Raw genomic sequence first — 20678 nt, forward strand, 5'->3', positions numbered from 1 at the left:
AGAGAGGATGGGGAATTAGAAGAGGGTGAACTTGAAGATGATGAAGGTGAGGAGCTGCCCCCGGAGGAGTCTGAAGGCCAGGAGAAGAGTAAAAAAGACAAGAATGAAAAGGGTGAAAAACAGAACAGCGATTCAGAGGATGAGAAATCACATCGGCGAATGAAGCGAAAGAGGAGAAAGGAACGAGAAAAAGAGAAGCGAAGATCCAAGAAGAAGCGGAAGTCAAAGCACAAGGTAAGTTTCAGTGACTTTGGCTTTTTTGTTGTTGTGTTTTCATTTTGAGATGTGCAGTTGGCAGGGTATACTCAATATGTTTACTCTTGAAATTGGCCACAGTAAACCCCGTGAAAGTATTTTAGTTGATTGAGCAGAAATTGTGTAGATATTGCAAGTGAGCAAGGGACCATTTTGGCTTCCCTCCAATAACCTTTCTCTTAAGAGCCCAAATCGTTTTTTTCCATTTCATGTGCATTAGTATCAGTGGCTCATGGGTGTGCTTGATTAGCGATCTGTAGATTCCAGAGATCCTTTTATTGTCCAACTGTGCCATGGTGATCCTTGGTTCCAGAGACCTGAGCTCAGCCACTAATTTAAAATCATGTTTATGGGTTTTAACTGCATAAAGCAGTTAGAGGCAGCCCTAAATTGTGATTTACATAGTGATTATTATATTGTCTGTTGCTCAAAAGCTTTTTCTAAGGCTCCCTTCCCAGGCATCTGCCACACTGATAGACCGATCAGTTCCCAGGGATAAAAGCCTTCCAGATCCTACATATGATGAAGCTACATGCCATACTGAAGCAGGGTCTTCATTGCTGGGGAAAGTTTTATTGTCTCATGGGGCCATAAAGTAGGTGTAACCGGCCATATTGGTCCAGCAATTCTAGTTCCAAATTAACATATTAATCGTTACTGTTTGCAAGGGTTCTTAGGATCTGCGAACTGTCAAAGTATTTTTGCCTGCTCGACGTACCCACCTTCCAGTATTTGCAAGTTTATGATTTCAATAGACTCCCCACTTTGCACTGATATGTAGTCGCGATCTTGACAGTCATATACTGAGCGGTGGGATGTCCTGATTTGAACTCTTTGTTTCATGAGGACAATGTAGGCCTGATTGTCACACACAGGTAATCTTATGCTTCTTGCACTTGTCCTTGCTGATATTTCCCAATTTTGCCTTCTGAATGGATCCCTCTCTATGCCATTTTCTTTGTATCATCCAGACGATTCCTAGCTCCACATGGAGAGGATACTCGAATCTTCGCAGTCAATGCTGGCGCTCAGCAAAAGAGTGATTTGAACTTATCAGCACCTGTATCACAGAACATTCTCCACCGAATTCAAAAATAAACAAGTTGTATCAGCCTGATTTTAAATATTCGGCACCTGGTTACAGAAGCCACTCTACCAACTTCACAAATAACAAGATGTCATATTGTTGCCTTAATAACACTATTAAAACTTACATTCAGAAGGTGACTTGGAGGTTTCGATTGTGTGAGTCAATAATAACATGCTTATTGATTCAAGGCAATAATAAGCATCTGGGGGGGACTAAACAGGAAAATACGTCTCTATTAAACAGAACTTAATGAAGGATAATCTGACATCACTGCACTACGTTCATGAAGATCTCTTGCTGTCACCATTGCCAGAATCAAAAAATTGCACCACTGTTCCTACTTATAATGCAGTCAAGCCACATGAGGAAATGTAACCACAGTGGCATTTGGTTAATTTATATTTCTGATTGATTATATCAGAAAATATAGTGTGGTACCCTGGGACTACAGTTTGATTCCAGGTGTGCCCACTGTGGTGCAGCCGAGGCAGACTTTATCCATTGTGGCTGTCTGTGACCATCCATAGCCAGCTATGGACCCAGATATTCCAGGTCCTGCCCACAATGACTGGCCTAATGGTGTTGCCTTCGACCAAACTGGCCTTAATGGTATGCACACTCAGTATACTATGGAAGGTGAACCATTATGTATCTATCGCACTGCTGATGGCTAAGTGATAGGTGGCCTGCCTCGCCTGCAGTAATATATGGCTTCATGACTTGTCAGAAACAATTGGACACTTATTATCTTTGCTCCCACTCAAGAGTAGATCTAGAGACATGTGGGACTCACTATGTGAATAGCTACTTATACAGGGCACCCCTCACCTGGACGGATGCCTCATTCAACAGTTGAGGAAGGGTCCTATTTTATTATAACTGCAGCACCTCCAATTCGAACTGAGCCCAGATTCTCAGGCTAGATTTGCCTTATTTCGGATGTTGTTGACGGGTAAATGATTGCTGTGTCTGGCGCTGTGTCATGAGGGAGGGTGGTCCTCCCAAACATAGCCCACTCAGATTGAAATTGCCCCTACCTCGCCAGCCTGATTAACTGTTTATGTCCTTTCTCTTCTATATTCCACATTACAATTCAAAACGTTGTCCTGGGGATGTCTAAATCATTTGTTATTTTTGCTTGATACTTTATTGTAATCAATAAATAAATACTTTAAAAAAATCTGTTGCTCGTTGTCCATAAAACAGCCTCTGGAATGTCTAAGAGCCCAATCCACCAGGGATTAGGCTGCTGCTGCATCATTGTCACACAGAGTGCCTGTCCTTGACACCTGTCAGGTGGCGATGCACATAATTACAAAGTACTACTGCATTGACAGTCAGTGCTGGCAGGAAGGGTGTTTTGCCTACTTGGTCCTGCCGGACTTCTTGGTCTGAGTTCACTTCATAGATCCTTCACCTTTAGAAGGTACTGCTTTGGTATATTTTATAAAGGAGAGGAATTTCCAGTTTGACATATTCATCAGAAGAACGTGTTACTTACTTTTGGTAATGCTCTTTCTGGTGGATACTCTAACCACAGATTCCTTAATGGCACCCCACTTACCCTTTCTGTGAAGTGATATATTTTTTTTCCAGTTCAAAGAATTTTAATGAGTTTTATGCAAAGCAAAACATCAAAAGTATTAAGCTAGCTACATGGTGAGAAACTGGTGCAATGTACAGTCACTCAAACAAAGACTATTTAGCATGGTGCATAAGATAAATAGGAAAAAACAACAAAATAGGTAAATATAAGTAAGAAAAGTCAAGTAGGTCTTAAAGAATAAAACACAGAAATATAGTGCTGGTCAAGGGGATTAGAATTGCAGGTATGACGATTTGTGTATCAGGGAGGTAATATAAATCTTCTATAGAGGAGATATTCTGTTGGCGTACAGGTGTGTATATAAGGTGAGTGAATATTGTAGGACTATGTCATTGTGTACAGAGGGGATCATGGAGGTTTATTAGTGGCAAAGTAATTGTCAACTGATCTATTCCGTGGTCTCCAGGGGGAATTTTGTAGGGATATATTATCAGCTCCACGTAGATGTGAGATCCAGTTCTACCAGGACTGAAAGGAAGTAGCAGCAGTACATTTCCAGTTATCCAGGACAGACTTACAGACTGCAGTCACTAGTATATCAACCAGAAGGGCTGTTATGATTTGAGTTTTGGTTCAAGGAAGCCCTGTATAAGTGAGAGAAAGTCTCATTTCAAATATATTCCAGCTAAAGATGGTATAAAGTCAAATATGCAATCCCAGAAATGAGAGACATCACTACAGTAGAAAAAGGTATGTGGGAGATCCCCAGTGGCTTTGCTACAATTCCATCATATAGGATTTTCTACAAGAGACTGTTTATGTAAACAGAAAGGGCTCTAGAAAGTCCTGTGTAGGAGCCAACATTTTGTTTGTGATAGAGAGGAGATTTTGTGAGAGACTTCTGATTTCCAAATTAATTCTCAGTTCTTTGGAGATATACACTTTGGGTATCCCATTTCATCAATAGTTTTGAGTTCAAAGGAGTAGATTTATGTTTTAAAAGGGTGTAAAACTTAGTAGATTGGTGGCCAGTTTTATTAAAGGAATGAATGATCTTTTGGAGAGCGGGTTCCTCTTCAGCGAGTTTAGTTTTTGGTAAGCAAACATTGTGTTCTAAGAATTCATATAAATCTGTATCTAAAAGGTTATATTTTTGTTGTATTTCTCTGAAGGAGAGAGGGTCAAGTTGTGAGCCTAGCTGATATACGAAATTAATGCCCTTCGAGCCCCTAGATCGCCAGAATATAAGCACACCCTGGATTTTGATTTTGGGATTATACCAGAGTGAGGTCATATTGGGGAGAGAAACAGGAGTCTCTAGTAGTCCGTCAACTTTCATTAAAGCTCTTTTTGTATTAATAAATATATATTTGGCTGGTAGGGGAGATTTAATTTTGCTGTAAAGAAGCCATATGGAATGCAAACCACCAAGTAGTTTTGTTTCAGCTCATAGCCATATGGGAGTGTAGTCCGAAGATTGGGGGGGGGGGGGGGTGGAGGGGGAGTGCAGAATGCACCTCGTCGGGCTAAAAAAGCGGTTTGACAGATTCTGAAATCGGCCAGGTGAACACCTCCTAAGTTTGTGGGAAGTCGCAGTTTTTTTATGGAGATTCTGGGATGTTTCTTCTGCCAAATACATTTCGTTAGTAGTTTATCTAACCTTTGATGGAATTTATCAGATAGGTTTAAGGGTAGCATTTTTATAAGATAATTAACTATTGGGCTAACCATCATCTTAATGGTCTCTATATGGTGGAATTTAAGTGAGGAATTTGGGATTTCAGCCATCAAGAAGATTTTTTTAATTTTCTTTAACATAAAATTTTCTTTGTGGCGGAGCGTTTCTATCAGGTCTTAGCCAAATTCTAGTCCTAGAAGTATCTAAAGTCACTGAAGATATGATGTCTTCCGCCAGCAAGGACTTTACATTTCGCTGGTCCAATGAAGGAGAACTGAAGATTTGAGTTCTTAAGTCTGGACCTGAGTTGAAGAAAGCTCTTTCTATTTTCCACTGTTATTTTGGAATAATCCTGTTGAAGATTTTATGATCCTTCCGCAATATATGGTTACTTTTGCACATGTGATTAAGGATTAACTTTGCATGCTGATAGTGTAGGGGATGACAAACAATCTGGTGCGTGATATTTCTGTTGACAAGTATGAAAGTAGGCAAGCGATGAGCCCCTTCCAGTTCGAAGTCTTTTGTAAAGAATTACCCAGTCATTTATGGAATCAATTTTTCCAGGAAGGCAATGCAGGAATCTGATGAGTCCTCTGATCCTTCAGGCACTCTAAAATACTCAAGTTGACCCCTACGATTTGTATCTTCCAATTCATCTACATCTTTTTGTAGAGTTTTAGTTGTCTGCTGTAATTTCTAGTTGTCCTTGCTTGAGAGAGCAGAGTCATCTTCTAGAGTGCTAATCTGTATTTTTGCAGCAGACACTTTAGCATTTATCATGTTGATTTCACATCTGATTGCACATAGCTCCTGTTGTATTATATCTGTATTAGCTTTGGTGGATTTAACCACGTTGTGAACTTCTGCAAGCTTTTTAAGGATCATATTCATGGTATTGTGTATGGCTGATTTTCCTTTGATAGGAGAATCAAGAAGCTGGGGCTCTGTTTTGAAGCGTTTGTGACTTGTCTTCAATTCCTTTGCTGCCTTGTTTGTATCAAGACAAAAACAGTTTGCTATCTTGTCAGGATGGTTAGAATTGTAGCATCTAAATGTAGGTGGTTAAGCAGAAGCTGGTAGCGTTCAGGAAATTGTGTAGAGACCACAGGGCACAAGCCACATACATCAGCCTGTGAATTTAATAGAACAACATCCGCAATAATGGTTCCCAATGAGGAAGCCCTTAGTACAGCAAAATTATTTTACATCCACTTGTTGTGATAAGCAGACATGTAAAACCAAGATCAGAAATCAATGTTATTCAAAATCGCGATGAGTTAGAGCAACATGGCTGACCGCCATCTTAAGCTCCGGCAAGGAGAGAGAAGGTTCTCGTTGATCCGAGAAGAGACGCCTCACTCAACCACACACAAAAATTAGATAAAAATAGGCTCCCAGAAGGGTGGTGGTAACTGGTTCAGAAGAGAAGCACAGAAGTCGTATTTGGTGCCTTACTTGACATTTGTTTCTTGGATGCGTCTCAGCAAAGTTGCCTGGTTGCGTCTGGGTTCTGCGGCCATTTTTAAGTCGGTATTCAGTTGTTTGAGCAGAGACCAGCAAGCATTCATAAAATATTGGTAAGGTGCTTGAAGATCTGGACACAAGTGGGCTCTTTATGTGCCTGCAACCTTCCGATATCGAAATCTATCAGTCTTGCTATGCAAGGTTGTTTGCATACCGTGTCTGCATCCTTTCTTGTTCCACGGCAGGAGGAGCAGCAAAATCAAGCCTCCAAGCTAAGCCCTCAAAAGTGATCTCTCTTTAACATGGAAAAAGGTCCCAAATTAGATATCTGCATACTGGTACTGACAATTGGTTTGTACTCTGTGTCCAAGGGTGGAGAAAGAGTCCAGCAAAAAAGTGATTTTGGTTCACAGACATGGGATTTATATGCTACTCCGCTCTGTCACTACCTAGGCGGAATGAAGCCAACACAGAACCCCCACAGTGCCAACTAGCAGTGTGTTGGAGTACTGCTATGAAAAACATTTGGATCCTGTCTGGGGTAATATTCTGAAGGTGAGAAGAAGTCTGCTGTTATTATTCATCAGAGTGAGCTTTAGTGAATGTAAGTAACTTGTTATATTATTACTGATGTTTATTTTGTCGGAATGCAGTGATTTCTAATAATTCATTCCAAAGTTTTCTCTGGAGTCCAAAAGAACTCATTTGTAAGCCTGACTAGGAGTATAGTTTCTGTTTTTTGATGCAGAGCAGCTTGGAATATTTGGAGGTAATGGCTGCCTGAGGCATTCCTGCTGTGAATTATTTTGGACATAGCTGGCAAAGCAGTAGTACATAAGGAGAATTATGGTGTTATTCAGTTGTTTTGAGGCTAAGATTGTTTACAGAGGTCAGTTTTTCAGTGAGTATACAGCATACGTTTCGTACTTTTGTCATCATTTGTGTGTTGTAATTTTGGATTTTTTTTAATGTAAACTTTAGAATGTGACTAAATCAGATATGTAGGTCAAAGTTATTTTTAGTGAAAGGGTTTTCAATATGGGATGGTTGAGTAACAATGTTTTATAGTCTACTTTAGTATATTTGGGATAGTTTTTGTAATAAGGTTTTATCAAGACAGGTAGTGTAGAGCAGTGGTTCCCAATCTGTGGTCTGAGGACCCCTGGGAGTGTCCAAAGCCTCCTAAGGGGGTCCGTCACTGCTTAGAAAATTAAATATTATTTACAGATTAGGTTCCCAGCTTTCAGTAATGACTCAGTGGGGGGTCCCTTGATACCAGTAATGATTCAGTGGTGGTCTCCGGGTTCCAGTAATTATAAAGTGTGGGGCCCACAGAATTCAAAAGGTTGGGAGCCACTGGGTTAGAGAAGCATTGATTGATGCAGCATGTACATTTAAATTGCCACCTTTACAAAGTTCATGTTCACTCCAGATGATCAGTTCAAGTCGGGTTGGTATTCCAAGGAAAGTATATTAAAAAATAATATATATATTGCGTGTTCTGTTTAACTCCATATATAGATAACATCAAAATACACTTGTTATGTGTGAAAAAGGCAGGTTTTCAGCCAGAATGCCTCACTGCATCAGCTGGGGTACTGGAATAAAGATGGTGTTCAAGTTTGTATCCTGTGCTGTCAGAGCCTGTTTTTATATTATGAACAGGTTGTGGATGATATATAATTTATTTTCAGGTTGAGTCATACATACTTAATTTGGCACAAGGAAACGTGTTACCAGGTGTTTAAATCACTGATTAACTGGATAAGCCAATTTTATTCTTACTTTTAATCCAGATGCACTGTGTGGATTTTGACAAATTTCCATCCAGTTGCCTTATAGGCTAACTACGAGTTGCTAGGACATCAAAACCTATGACGACTCTGGGATATCTGCAGAAATTGGGCAATAATGTGTTTCCATTTTCCAGAATATTAGTTTGCATATATCAGTAGTGTTTGACAGATTCAAAAAGTAGAAAGATATAAAAGAGAGAAAGTTAAACAGTCCTTCCAGACATAAGCAATTTAATTTTTAACAGATAATTTGTGTACGGGGGAAGGCTAGTTAGCATGCAATAGTGGTTTTGAATGCAACGAAGCAAACAAACAGTATGGAGACTATGGATATTCAAGTGTTTTTTTTATTTTTTAGAGTTCTTCTAAATACAAATTTAACTTAAACAGTAGAACCTTTTTGACATACCAAAAGTTGTTAAAAGTAAACTAGGTCAGTTGGATTCTGTTTTATTATACAAAGATGTACCTCGACAATTGTCGAAGAATAAATCTACTGACATTGACAGCACTGGTATTGTGATTGCCAAAGAGTGTTATACCTTGTGGATTGACCTTGTGTTCTGCAATTTAGCGACATGCATCTTCGAGCGAGGACTACTCTGATTACAGTGATGATTCAGACTTCAGTCCCAGTGAGAAAGTGCGACGGAAATACAGAGAATATAGTCCTTCCTACCCACCAGTAAGTTGCATTGATTTAACAAGACATTCGAGAGAAAAATTAACGTGGTTTGTTCTATTCACCTGATGTGGAACAGGGGTACATTTTAGCAAATGTGAAAGAATTTTTAATTTTGTGGTAAAGGAGAAATATGTGCAGTAGAGAGTGCATGTGAAAGGTTGATAAGTATTTTTTGTTTTTTTGTTATTGAAAGTACTGCCAACCTCTGTGAGGGTAATGAAGGATGTGTCCCTTTTGTGTGATTTTGGTATTCCAAGCTTGTTGAGCCATATCAAGCCTTAACACAGAAATGATCTGTGTAAATAAAGGGTGATCTGGAAAGGGTGTTGTCACTATGTTTGTCAAACAATTAATTCACTGTAGGCTAAAGGGTAGCCCCTTGTGTCTTATAATCTTTACATCAAGCCTCTTCTAATACTCTGTTTTCTAATTTACCACATGAATGTTGCTTTCATCTTTGAGTATGGTATTTCATTTTCCTGACACATATGTGGTAAATGTACTCAGGAAATCTTCCTTTCATTTTCTAGCTCTGTAGTTGAGGATGGAACGTAGCTGTGCCCCACTTTTTCTTAACACACCCTGCTTAAAGCTGATCATTGTAGTGCATCCTTTTTTTTGTGACTAGTAAAACCTTTGGGAGGGATTTTGGTGTCCAACAAGACATCACTTAAATGTGTGCTTGAAAGTAATGGAAACATGTAATTCTAGTGTTTAATCAGTCAAAAATGTTCAAAATCTTTGACTGTGACACTTCAGTCCCTATTACCAACTAGGGAGAGTCTGGACCATTCCCTGCAGCCCACCATTGCACCCTTGTTCAAAAGGTCCACCAGCAAGTTTTCTGCACGGGCCTCTAGCAAGGAGGCCATGATCAACTTATTTTAGATTATGCAAAGGAAGGACAGTAGTTTTATGCAGAACTTATTGAAAGGGAATCTGATGTCCTCTTTTCAAGTTGGACGGTTGAGACCCAGAAAAAAGTGCTGCCATAGACACAGGTTGAGTAACAAGTACTAAACCTCCAGCCATAAAGGCCATGTATCCCAAAGGACAATCTTATCTTTTTGTAAAACAAAATACAAATGACTTTCACATCCCAATGGTAAATGTGAAAATGGCAGTCTTTAAAGAAAATCTGGTACATGTGAAAATGGCAGTCTTTAAAGAAAATCCTTTGAGAAGCCTTATTATCAGCCAGTCAAGGTTTCTCATTACATCTTTAATAATTGACAGAAGCAAAGTGTTTTTTACAAATTGGAAATATAAATGCACATAAACTTACCTTAAAAGAGATTAAATTGCTTTTCATGGGATCTAATTGTTAAGTACTTTTGTACTTTAAATCCTGCAAAATAATTTAAGTTCTTAAACATTAACACCTACTGAATAAATGATCTCTCCAATGTTTAATGGTCTATTTCCCTTTTTTAAATGTTTCTTTGCCGCCATAATGATAATCAGTACCTTCTGAGGTGGTGGGCATTATTTTGCCTGATGTTATTTCAGTTTGTGTTCAAGAGAATTTTGACCTAGGTCAGTATTTGAGCAGATTTTCAGTTGTTCACTGCTGATGTCTCTCTTTGAATTATCACCCAAAGGGCGAGTCTATTCACAGTGAAATTTAGCAGTTTTAGCTTCTGAGGTTTTAGTGTGTGCTAACAGAAAGATAGAAGACCTACAACATTGCAAAGCTCCATTTGGACCTTTGTCGGTAAACGTGCTCTGTAGACCATTACTCATTACCTAATATTTTTTTCTTTTTTTATAGCCCCATTCACAGTATTCACCACCACACAATGTGCCTGGACCAAAGAAGGCTTACTCCAAAATTGACAAAACCTACATGTATGATGAGTATGAAAATGATCATTATGATGGGGAAGATGACGATCAGATGGATAAGGATGATTATGATGACTTCACCAAGGAGCTTAATCAGTATCGGAGGGCAAAAGAGGGCACAAGCCGGGGAAGAGGTACTGTTTGTTCTGTAATCAGAATTGATTTTTCTTAATCTGATTAATAATGTAAACCTAAACAATTCTGTGCACTATGTTCGGGTGCAGTAGGAAAATGGGAAACGGTTGATTCTCCCAACCATGCAACATTTACAGGGCATTACATTTTTTTCTGAGGTAGTTTGGATAAGGTAAATACATCTAAACCCCTTTCTAGTGGCTGATGGCAGGGCAGTCCTACGCCCCTGCTTGGATCAGGGTGGAGAGGATGCCAGAACTTTCTCTTCTGACCTCAACTCCAGGGAGTGGCCAGAGAAAACGTTTGCAGATAGGATTAGGCATTAATACAGGCACTGTTTTGCTTTAATCCTTAACTTCAAAAGGTTAGTTTAACAACTAGCTTTGTGACTAGCCAGAATAAAAGCACACTCCTCTCGTGTTAGAAAGTATCAAACATATACATTTCATTTTGTTTTAACTAAATTGGACCATGCTGTGTTTCCGAACTTGAAGGGCTCGAATACCTCATTTAAATAGTGCTGTAATACGGGAGTTATGTTTTTTTTCCAGCCAGAATTCACTGATACTCTTGTCATTGGTTACAATTGCATGGTCCCCATCCAGTATCAAGATTTCAGCCTCAATGGTGCTTTCAACACCTTTTCTTTGCTTCCCACTGGCTAAAAAGGAAAGATCCTATTGTGTAGAAGAAAACATAATATGTACACCACCTCCCACTAAAGAACAGTATTGTCCACGGTGTTTGAAGGACTACATAAAGGACAGCATGAACCTTCAACTACTGGTAATTCGATTTCCAACAGGGCTACGAAGTCGAGGGAGAGGCTTCCGAGGTCATGGAAACAGGGGTCCTATGAGAGGAAGAGGGGGTTACCGAGGAAGAGGGAGAGGTCGAGGTGCCATGGTGGGAGAATATCCAGAGGAAGATGATGAAATGTACGATGAAGAAATGGAAGTAAGTCAAGGGGTTTGGAAAAAACTGTTAAAGTGATTGGGCTATATGGCTATAATGTTTTAATTATGTTGAAAACATTCTTGATTTTAATGGTAAATGAGCAGCCATATTTATCATACAGTTTTCAGGCTGCACATTCTTGTTTTTCAAACAATACTTTGAAGGGAACATCATAAGTAGTGTGTAGTTTATAAATGATTCTACGGTGGGGGACTGAGTTTCTTAACAAGGGCACAACTGAAATTAAGCAGTCTGAGACCTTGTAGCTTTCATAATACGAAGTCGTTGGGGTGGAAAATATGTATGTAAACACAGTCACTGTACAGTATATATCTGAAATTACATATTCTCTATGATGTCTGAACTGCCACACATTTTATTCACGGACTTTGATCTGTTGTTTTCAGGCACATAGTGCAGGTGAGGCTTGTGATTCTTAAGTGATGCTCACCTTTTTCCATTAGTTTCGAGCAGAATATTAAACCAGTATTACACTCTTAGGATCTACCCATTTAAAGTGGTTTTGTAAGCCAAAAGTAAAAATGATTTGTTTTTTGTTTTTTTTAAAAGTGCACGTTTTGCCCCATTTAATACTATTAGTGGGACATAGTTGAGTTACCTAAAGCTGAGACTAGTTGCTACTATATTCCAAGAGGCTGTAATGAGTTGAAACAACAAAATAATGGGAAAAGCAAAGTTACTGACTGATATACAAAGAAATAATTGTTTAACATGCCACTAACAATACTCTTAGGTTTGAATTGCTGAAGCCAAAAGAGAAGTCACACTTAGCCAATATTTATTTACCAATGCAAAGAAGACTGCAGCACGGCCATTGGGTATCTAGATGACCACAATAAATGCTTCACATGCTGTGTTTGCTAGAAAATAGTTGGGATCAACCTCACTATTCATTTACACGTCACATCCCTAATTTTATTTCCCAGTCGTGTTGTGGCAAACTTATAGCTGTGCTGCTGCCTGAAGCGTAACTGAGATATGTAGATTGGTAGAAGTGAGCTTTCTTATAAGTACCATCTTCATTAAATATACAGCATTTATAGTAGTGTTTATGCTTGGAGTGTAGTAGATGTGTGGGTTGGGATAATGGTCTTCCGTACCAACTACCCCAGGTTTGACACAGCCTTCCCGAGCAGATCAAATGTTTGAGAACAGTCAGGTCTTGCCTGCTCTTTGGAATTGAAGGTGGTCATAGCTGTTCCTTATTGTTGCAGAGGATGAATCTAAGTAAACAAGAAAAAAGTAGCACAGTACTGGACTATTTCAAGGAAGGTAAGGTCATCATTAGTGTAGATCACACCATAGTTCTTTGTCAGCATTTGTGAGATTTGACTTGAACAAAGATTGATCTGGCACCATGGATGGCCCAGTAGGCAGTGCAGAGGACCGGACAGCCAGTGACAAACAAGAGTTTTCTGTAGAGGTTCTGGATTTTCTGAATGTGTGACAAACTACAGCCCAATGGAATTTTCTAGTCCTGACAAGACCTAAGGCTATAGTGACTTGCACCATGAAACAGGATTTCTTGATTATGTGTAAAGTTTGCATGATATAGAAGGCACCTTTTACCCTATCAATTCACAGGAGAGGTTGGAGATGATGATTTCTCTCAAGTTCCTTCTCTGTCAGCAGTTAGTGGGTGTATGAGTTCCTAAGACCAGATAGAGATGACTGGAACTTTGTTTAGGGTCCACATGTGAGAATCTCTGTTTGATGGGTTGATCTTGAGGTGATTGAGGAACATCCAAGGTCCACTGCTTGCAGGCACTGGTGTCCTCGCATTAAAGCATTTTCAAACTTGATGAATATCTGTTTCTAATCAATATAGCGGTAGAACTGCCAGGTCAAGATTGCAGTATGCATTTAGGTGGAACAGACCACTGGTGAAGCTTCATGAAACACTGTCAACAGAGGTGAACGGAGCCGAAGGGACAGGCAGAAGGGAGACAATTTTAGATCTCTGTACATGGTAAGAAGTCTAGTCCAGAGTAGTACCTTAAAATTCGATGTTTCTCAGGCTCTGCAGTAAGGGGGCAGTTGGTTGATGTACCATGTTAGGATGGAAGCATAGCTTAGTAGCATGGTTACAGTAACTTTGTTTGCATTGACAGTGGTCATTGCAAATGGCAATAGAACTTCGATTTGATATGTGGTCTTGAGATGTGTGGAATTTGAGAGATGCTAATGATATTAGCTGTGGCATGGAGGGTGAGGGATATTGAGGGGGATGCCCTTAAATACGTCACTAGTATAGTTCATCCAGCAAGCCAGCATCACCACTGGTATGCATGAGTTATGTGACATAATCATCAGAAAGAGTCTTGAGGGAAGCCGTCTGGGTTGTTGATTAAAGTGTGGAGACTTGAAAAAGTAGGACAGTGGACGCAGTACACCTTTGAATTTGTGTAGAATGTATTTTGCCAGGTGCTTGAATATGGAGGTAACATGTTCTGCTAGTAATTCTCAGTTACTCTAGTGGGGAGGTGGAGTGCTGGGAGTGAATAGACACAAAAACCGTAAGGTTGATGCTTATTATTCATCCCACAATTATTCCCAGGGTACTCATTGAGTTCCTCCTAGGCAGCATGATTTTTCTGCCTTCTGTGTTCTACCCGTTTGGCTGAGAAACAGTGCATGATCATGGTTTCTGTGTTCTCATGTAACTATTGGAATCACTGCCTTTGGTCGTTTTGTTTGCTACGTCCATCATTGCTCGATAGAATGCATCCTGGATCTCATTATTTCTGTCCTTGTCTTGGGTCAGACCAATCACCCTGTTTTCAAGCACACACTACTGGATTTAAGCTAGCTTCAGAAACTTTCTCCAGGCAATTAACTGTCAGAAAATATGCAGGAGTCTGTGTGTGCTGTTCAGCACACATTCTATGAGGTGAGCATTAACCTCTTGAGAATTCATCTCAAAGCCATGCCCAGTTTGTTTAGGAGAACTACTTCATTGAGGCAGATAGTACTTTCTCTCTCTTCTCCCAATTGAGTTATCTACTTACAGGCTGAAAATGGCAGTGAGTCAAAACTAAGTAGTAGCATAAAAAACACTTTTTAGGGGCTCCTGTCCTAGCATGCATGTCTAAGGAGTAAGATAAAACTAACTATTTAATGGCTTCATTAGTTTTAGCAAGTGGGATGTCCTCATTCTCAATTAACGTCTGCAAAATCTTCAGACACAGGCTTAAACAAACATGATTGTCTCCTTATTAAATTAGGAGAACTATCTACAGTGTGTGCCTTCATATGGTTATGTAGCTTTTCCTCACATTATTAAACATTCAGACATGTGGAAACCGGTGTAGAAGCAGTTACATGCCCCACCACTAAGTAGAGTAGTTACCCTCGTTTCCAGTGGCAGATGGCAGAGTACCTATAGTCTATGCATAATGGAGTCACCATAAAGAAGACTGTATACATTTTGTCACTGTTTATTCTTATATCTAAAACAGTCCAGTGCTGAACTGAAACCTACTGATTAACATATTCTTGAATGAGTGTAGGTCACAGGTTCGACTTTACGGTAATCTGCCCAGCATTTGCATGGCCTGCGGATATTTTGTGTTTTTTAAAGGGCCTACGCTTTGGAGACCAACTCCTGCGTAAAGATCCTACATTGTAAAATCCCCTGTATGAGAATAGGCATCTGTGTTCTTAAGTTGGGATAGGAAGCACAATGTTTTATTGGGTTGCTGTAGCCATTTTCTAAGTAAATGTCAAAATTTAAAATATATGAGATAGTTTTTAAAAGATGTATATAAGCTCTGGAATGTATTGTTCACAACCTGGAGCCTTTTTGCATGTGCAAGGTAATACAAATATCTAATAGGAAAAAGTAAGGAAGAATAAACTAAAGGGGAAAGCCATATTTTTGAAGAACAAGTTTATTGGATTTCATGCTGCATATCGTAACAAAAAAGTATATAGTTTTATATATTTTAATTAACAGTTTTATATAGCATATCAGCATCAAAAAAGTTTTAGTGCTCTTCATGTAAAACTATATACAATAACTGAAAACTATTGGTGAAACTTCAGCGTGGTATTGGGAAACTGAAGAGAAGCGATTATAGAGGCTACGTGCACTGACCACGCAGTTTGGGGTGGGAAGATAGGTTCACAAAGTACTTAATTTAGGTGCATGTTAAAAAGGTGTGTTTTATTCTCCTTCTGAACGACACGAGGGCAGTTTGGGGTCTAAGCTGATCAGTGAGAAACAGCCCCTGATATTCGTTGTTCTTCCAGTGGAGGACTGCTGCTTACCTGGAGAGTTTTGGTTTTGGAGACTTGGGGAGCAATAAGTCATGATGGGGCAGGTTTTGTTGGTGAGCTGGACAGCTAAATACAGTAGATTGTTTCGATGTACTGCTTTGAAGGCAAGGCAGCCAAATTGTAGTGTGTTCCTTGTTTCTAGGGGAAACCACTGAAGTTCTTGTAGGATCAGTGGTGAGTGGGATAATGGACAGAATATTATTTCCTGATTGAAGATGATCAGGGCATGTGGGCTGCTGTTTTAGTTGGCTAGAGGTTAGAAGGGTTGTTTATTCTGTTTATTGAATTAAGGTAGAAGTTTGCTGATTGAGCCAGTTTGCTTTTTATGGGGTATCAGTGTGAGTGTGCCTGATGATATTGCTTCTGGTAATGCCACTGTAGAGAGGTTGGTGGCTTTCTTTCTTCAATTCCTCAAAAATTGTCTGGTCTTTTTTTAGTGTGGATTTTTGGACTAAAGAGAAGGTATTCATTTTTTAAGGGTTCAACGTCAATTGGGTGCGACAGCCAGCGCAACAGTTGTTTTTGGAGGCAGGCTTGTAGGGCGAGGAAGTCATGAATCAGTGACATTTTTTAGGCTAATTTATGTATCATCTGCCTGTTGGTGAAGAGTGAGTCCTGAGTCGATTAGGGGTTTACTTAAAGGTTTTAGATATAAGTTAAACAGAGTTGAAGGAGAGTATAGATACATAGGAAACTCCACATGTGGGAAATATTTGAGATGTGTTTGCAAGTCTTGATCATCGTGTTAGGGTTGAAGGTGCAAAACCAATTTAGAACTTGCTTCCTGAGTCCCATTCTATGTTTCAGTATGTCTAGAAGACTTTGATGATCAAAGCTGCCAACGGATCCAAAACAAAAATTAGTAAAATTATTCTCCTTCATCTACAATGTGATGGATGTCATTAATCATTTTCAGAGTATCCGTTTCTGTGTTTAAACCATACCAGAAAACATAATGATTGTCAGCTGGTAGTTAGTTTGTCATTCATGCAGGAGTTGAGTTGGGGAGAGCCAAAATTTGAGTGTTTACCACAGCCAAGGTAGGATGAATACCAGCCCTTATTTAGACACAATGTTTGATTTCATGTTGATTAGGATAGGAGTCATCTGACAGTTTTCAGCAGATTCACAAGCATTCCCTGCAAAGTGAAGCATTGATCAACAGCATCATAATGGTTCTATCAGGTGAGTATTGTTTTGAGAATGTTTGCTGGAATTGCATCCTGGTAGTAGTTTGTGGTCTGTGGTTTCTTTATTATATGTAAACTCCCTGAAGTGATTGTAGTAATGGAGTCTAATGAGTTTTCGGCTTTTGTGGAAGGACTTCTGATGAAGATTCTTCGGTCGCCATTTGTTTCTAATAGTGGTAATTATGTGAGAGAAGAATGTCCCGAATTCATTGTATTTTTAGAAGATTGTGCTGTAGGTGCTTTGCATGGTGGACAAATGTTCTTGTTGATACATCTGAATTGTGAGCTCGCAGGTTCCCTGGCATGGGGCCTGAAAGCAACCAAAGCAAACATTCCTGGCGAACAAAATTACCAAAAACCTTACGGAATTCCTGCAATAAATGTTAAACCCCTGGGGAGAGGGTCAGGGGCAGGAAATGTGCATAACTAGTTTTCCTGATAGGTATTTCGCATTCCTGATTTAAGGGAGTTTAACACAGACATTTACCTCCTACTTTCAACTGACAGTAGATAACTGCAAGGGTTCCTGTGCAGAGCAGTTGGGATGAGAGGGTGGGAGGGGGAAGATGAAGATGTCGCCTGACAACAGTAAGCATGACATGGGTCCTTCCCACGCCTTGTCTGAGGGTCACAAGGCTGTTAGGAAAAAGGCCTGGAATGCAGTGGAGCCCTTTTTCCAAAGCAATTTGAAAAGCTGGAATTTCCATGGTCCTACACCCAGGAAATGTAGGTGCTGGAACACCAACCAACATATAATTGTGCAGAGTTGAATACTGCACCGCACTAATTATAATTAAGGCCAAGGTGATCTGCTTTTGGATATAGATAACAGTAGATTTTAGGATTGCTAACTTGTATTCTTTTCTAGAAGCTTTTAGCTTGGATCTGCTACTAAGAAATGTAGAGGTGAGTAACTTCCGCTCAAGGTTTTGGATTGACACGTGGTTACCTGTTAGAATGAGTAAGTAATAGAACCCCATTTAATCTGGAGGGATGAGTGAAAGTGAAAATGTTTGAAGTTCTCTATATCTGTAGCACAGGAGTCAAATGTGAGACTTTGTGAACATTAGTTTGTGTGTTAAATTTATATTCTGTGCAGCATCTTACTACTATGTATTAACATGTGCATAATATACAACTTAATTTCCCTTACGTGATCTTTAGTTTTTAGTATTGGTTTTGTGTGACTTTAACGTCTCCAAAATAGCTGACATGTTGGTCAGGGAGCTACATTGGCTAGCTCATTTTTAAGTTTCGCCTGAAACAGTGCGCATGAGCTGTCAGCAGAATATTTTGTTAAATTGAAAAAAAAGCTTAAAACGAACTTAGAACCTGCCCATTACTCACCAAGCCTTATTATTGGTTGGCTTCCACACCACACTTGTTTCCTTGCTTCTTACTGGTCACACCTCCTGCTTCCTCCCTGCCGTGGAGCATGGATCTAGCACAGCTTCCCGTTTGCGGCCGGTGTCCTTTTAACTGGCGGTGCACTCCTCCAAGTACTTTTTTAAGTTACTTTTTTACAACCATTGGAGTTTGTGGATATTGGTGGAAAGTGTAAAACATGAATGTGCCGACTCACTCACGATAAACACTTTCCATTGTTCACAAAGAATTATACATTTTTTTTTTTTTTTTTTTTTTATAAGAACTTTTTATTGATTTTGAGAAAAACCAAAAGGGAAAACACAAATACAAACATAAGTAAATAGCATGGCACCATTAACCTAAATACATCATTCGTCTCGTTGCCCCCCGCGGGTTCTGCAAACACTGAGTATATGTGCTCATATAGTTCGGGATCAGTAGCCCTCAGTGCTGCAGTGACTGAAAAAGATGTTCTTAATGTTTCTATAGCTTAAGCACGGTTCCCTTAACACAGGGGAATTATGTCTCCGAACAACACTTCCTCCCCCTCCATGGGTTCTCGGTCAAGAAAGAGGTGTCTTTCGGTTAATCCAACTGTCACATACAGGTTAGGTGTCTAATATGCTCCCCCATTTCCCCCACACTCTATTGTACTTGTTTGGGGACCCCCTCGCTTCGTATACATGTTTTTCGCATTGTGCACACCAGTCTACACCTCGCCTCCATTTGGCGAGGGCTGGTGCTTTTTCAGCTTTCCACTCTGTCATGATATCTCTCTTCGCCACCAGGCACAGCACTCCCAAAAAGGTCCGATCTGCCCTATTCAGCCCTGTCTCCCCCATGGCCCCTAGTAAAAACGATACGGGGGACACTTCTACTACTGTTTAAGACCTCTGAGATTTCCCCCGCAATCGCCCTCCAATATGACACTATAGTTGGGCAGGTCCAGACCATGTGGAAGAAGTCAGCTTCCGGATGCGAGCATCGGGGACAGTTGGCTGTGGGTCGGAGACCTGCCTGGAAGAGCCTCTTGGGGATAAGGTATGCTGCATGTAGATAAAGGGTTTGTAGCATTTGAAATTGAGAGGTTATGGTCATTGACCGAGGGCCCATTAATGCTTCCCTCCAATCTACATCATCTATGGGGCCTACCCACCCCTCCCATTTTTGACGGAGTCCCTCAAGGGAGGGGGAGGTATTACTGAGGATAGAGCGGTATATCTGGGAGATTCCCCCTTTACCCAGGCTTCCCATCAGGACCTTCGCTTCCAATGGGCTGTGTTCTGGAATGTTGTCCCCTGGTCGCACATGTGCCAGTAGAGCGTGTCTGAGTTGTAGGTATTTGTGGAATTGGGTGTTGTTTAATGAGTATATTCCCTGGAGCTCCTCAAAGGATCGCATATGTTACCCACCCCAAATGTCCCCGAAGGGTGGATATCCCGATGTTGTCCCATTTCCGGAAACCTTCCAATGAGGAGACTTCCCCCAGCCACTTCCCTTGCCAAAGAGGGGTCTGCTGAATGAGGCGAGTCCACCAGCCCGATATCCTCTGGGCCGCTCGCCACCCTGTAAGAATCACTCTAGTCACCTCTGGGATAGTCTGCGGATCGAGCCCCCATATAGTGCGTTAAAGATCCCATTGTAGCCCATTGCCTGGAGTTCCAGTCTGTACGCTGGGTCTGTCCAGCCTCCAGCCAGCCAATCATTGACCACCAGCAAGTGCATGGCCAGATAATAAAAATAAATGTTAGACATTCCCAGCCCCCCGTCGTGGATATCTCTTTGACATGTAACAAGGGATCATTTGGGGCGGGAGCGTGCCACAAAAATTGGCGTGCTGTCGTCTCCACTTCTTTGAACCACTTCCGGGGGACTGGGTGTGGGAAGTCCTGTAGTTCGTATGAAAATCTCGGGAGTATCATCATTTGATATAGTGCTATTCTGCCCAAAAGATTGAGGGGCAGACTCCGCCAGCGCTGGAGATCTTTTCTAGTTTTCTTGATTAGTGGGGTAATGTTTAATTCCCATGTTAGTTCGGGCAGCAAGGTTATATGGACACCCAGGTATTTAAAACTATTGCGACAGATCGGGATACTTTGCTGCCAGTCAACACAGTCTCTAGTGGGGTGTAAGGGGACCAACAGGGATTTGCCTGGGTTTAAAGTCAGACCAGAGGCCTGAGATAAAAGGTCTAGAAGTTGCAAGGTTCGTGGGCCGCTCACGGCCGGGTTAGAAAGGTAAATGAGGACGTCGTCTGCGTACAGTGCTACCCGGTCCTCTGGGCCCACAGGCCACGACCAGCCCTCTAACAGGGGGTCCTCCCTCAACAGCCTCGCCAATGGTTCAATCGCAAGAGCAAACAGCAGC

The 20678-nt window shown here is 40.6% G+C and overlaps 1 protein-coding gene across 1 annotated transcript in view; it reads left to right on the forward strand.

Moving 5' to 3' along the window:
* Window positions 1-20678, forward strand: part of ZC3H4 (zinc finger CCCH-type containing 4) — a 123614-nt gene that overhangs the window by 26672 nt on the left and 76264 nt on the right. The window contains exons 2-5 of the mRNA XM_069207583.1: window positions 3-234; window positions 8407-8517; window positions 10289-10496; window positions 11303-11454. Of these exons, the coding sequence (XP_069063684.1) occupies window positions 3-234; window positions 8407-8517; window positions 10289-10496; window positions 11303-11454 (703 nt within the window). The remainder of the gene's footprint in view (window positions 1-2; window positions 235-8406; window positions 8518-10288; window positions 10497-11302; window positions 11455-20678) is intronic.

Source organism: Pleurodeles waltl, chromosome 9, assembly GCF_031143425.1.
Source record: "Pleurodeles waltl isolate 20211129_DDA chromosome 9, aPleWal1.hap1.20221129, whole genome shotgun sequence".
NCBI classification, from domain to species: domain Eukaryota; kingdom Metazoa; phylum Chordata; class Amphibia; order Caudata; family Salamandridae; genus Pleurodeles; species Pleurodeles waltl.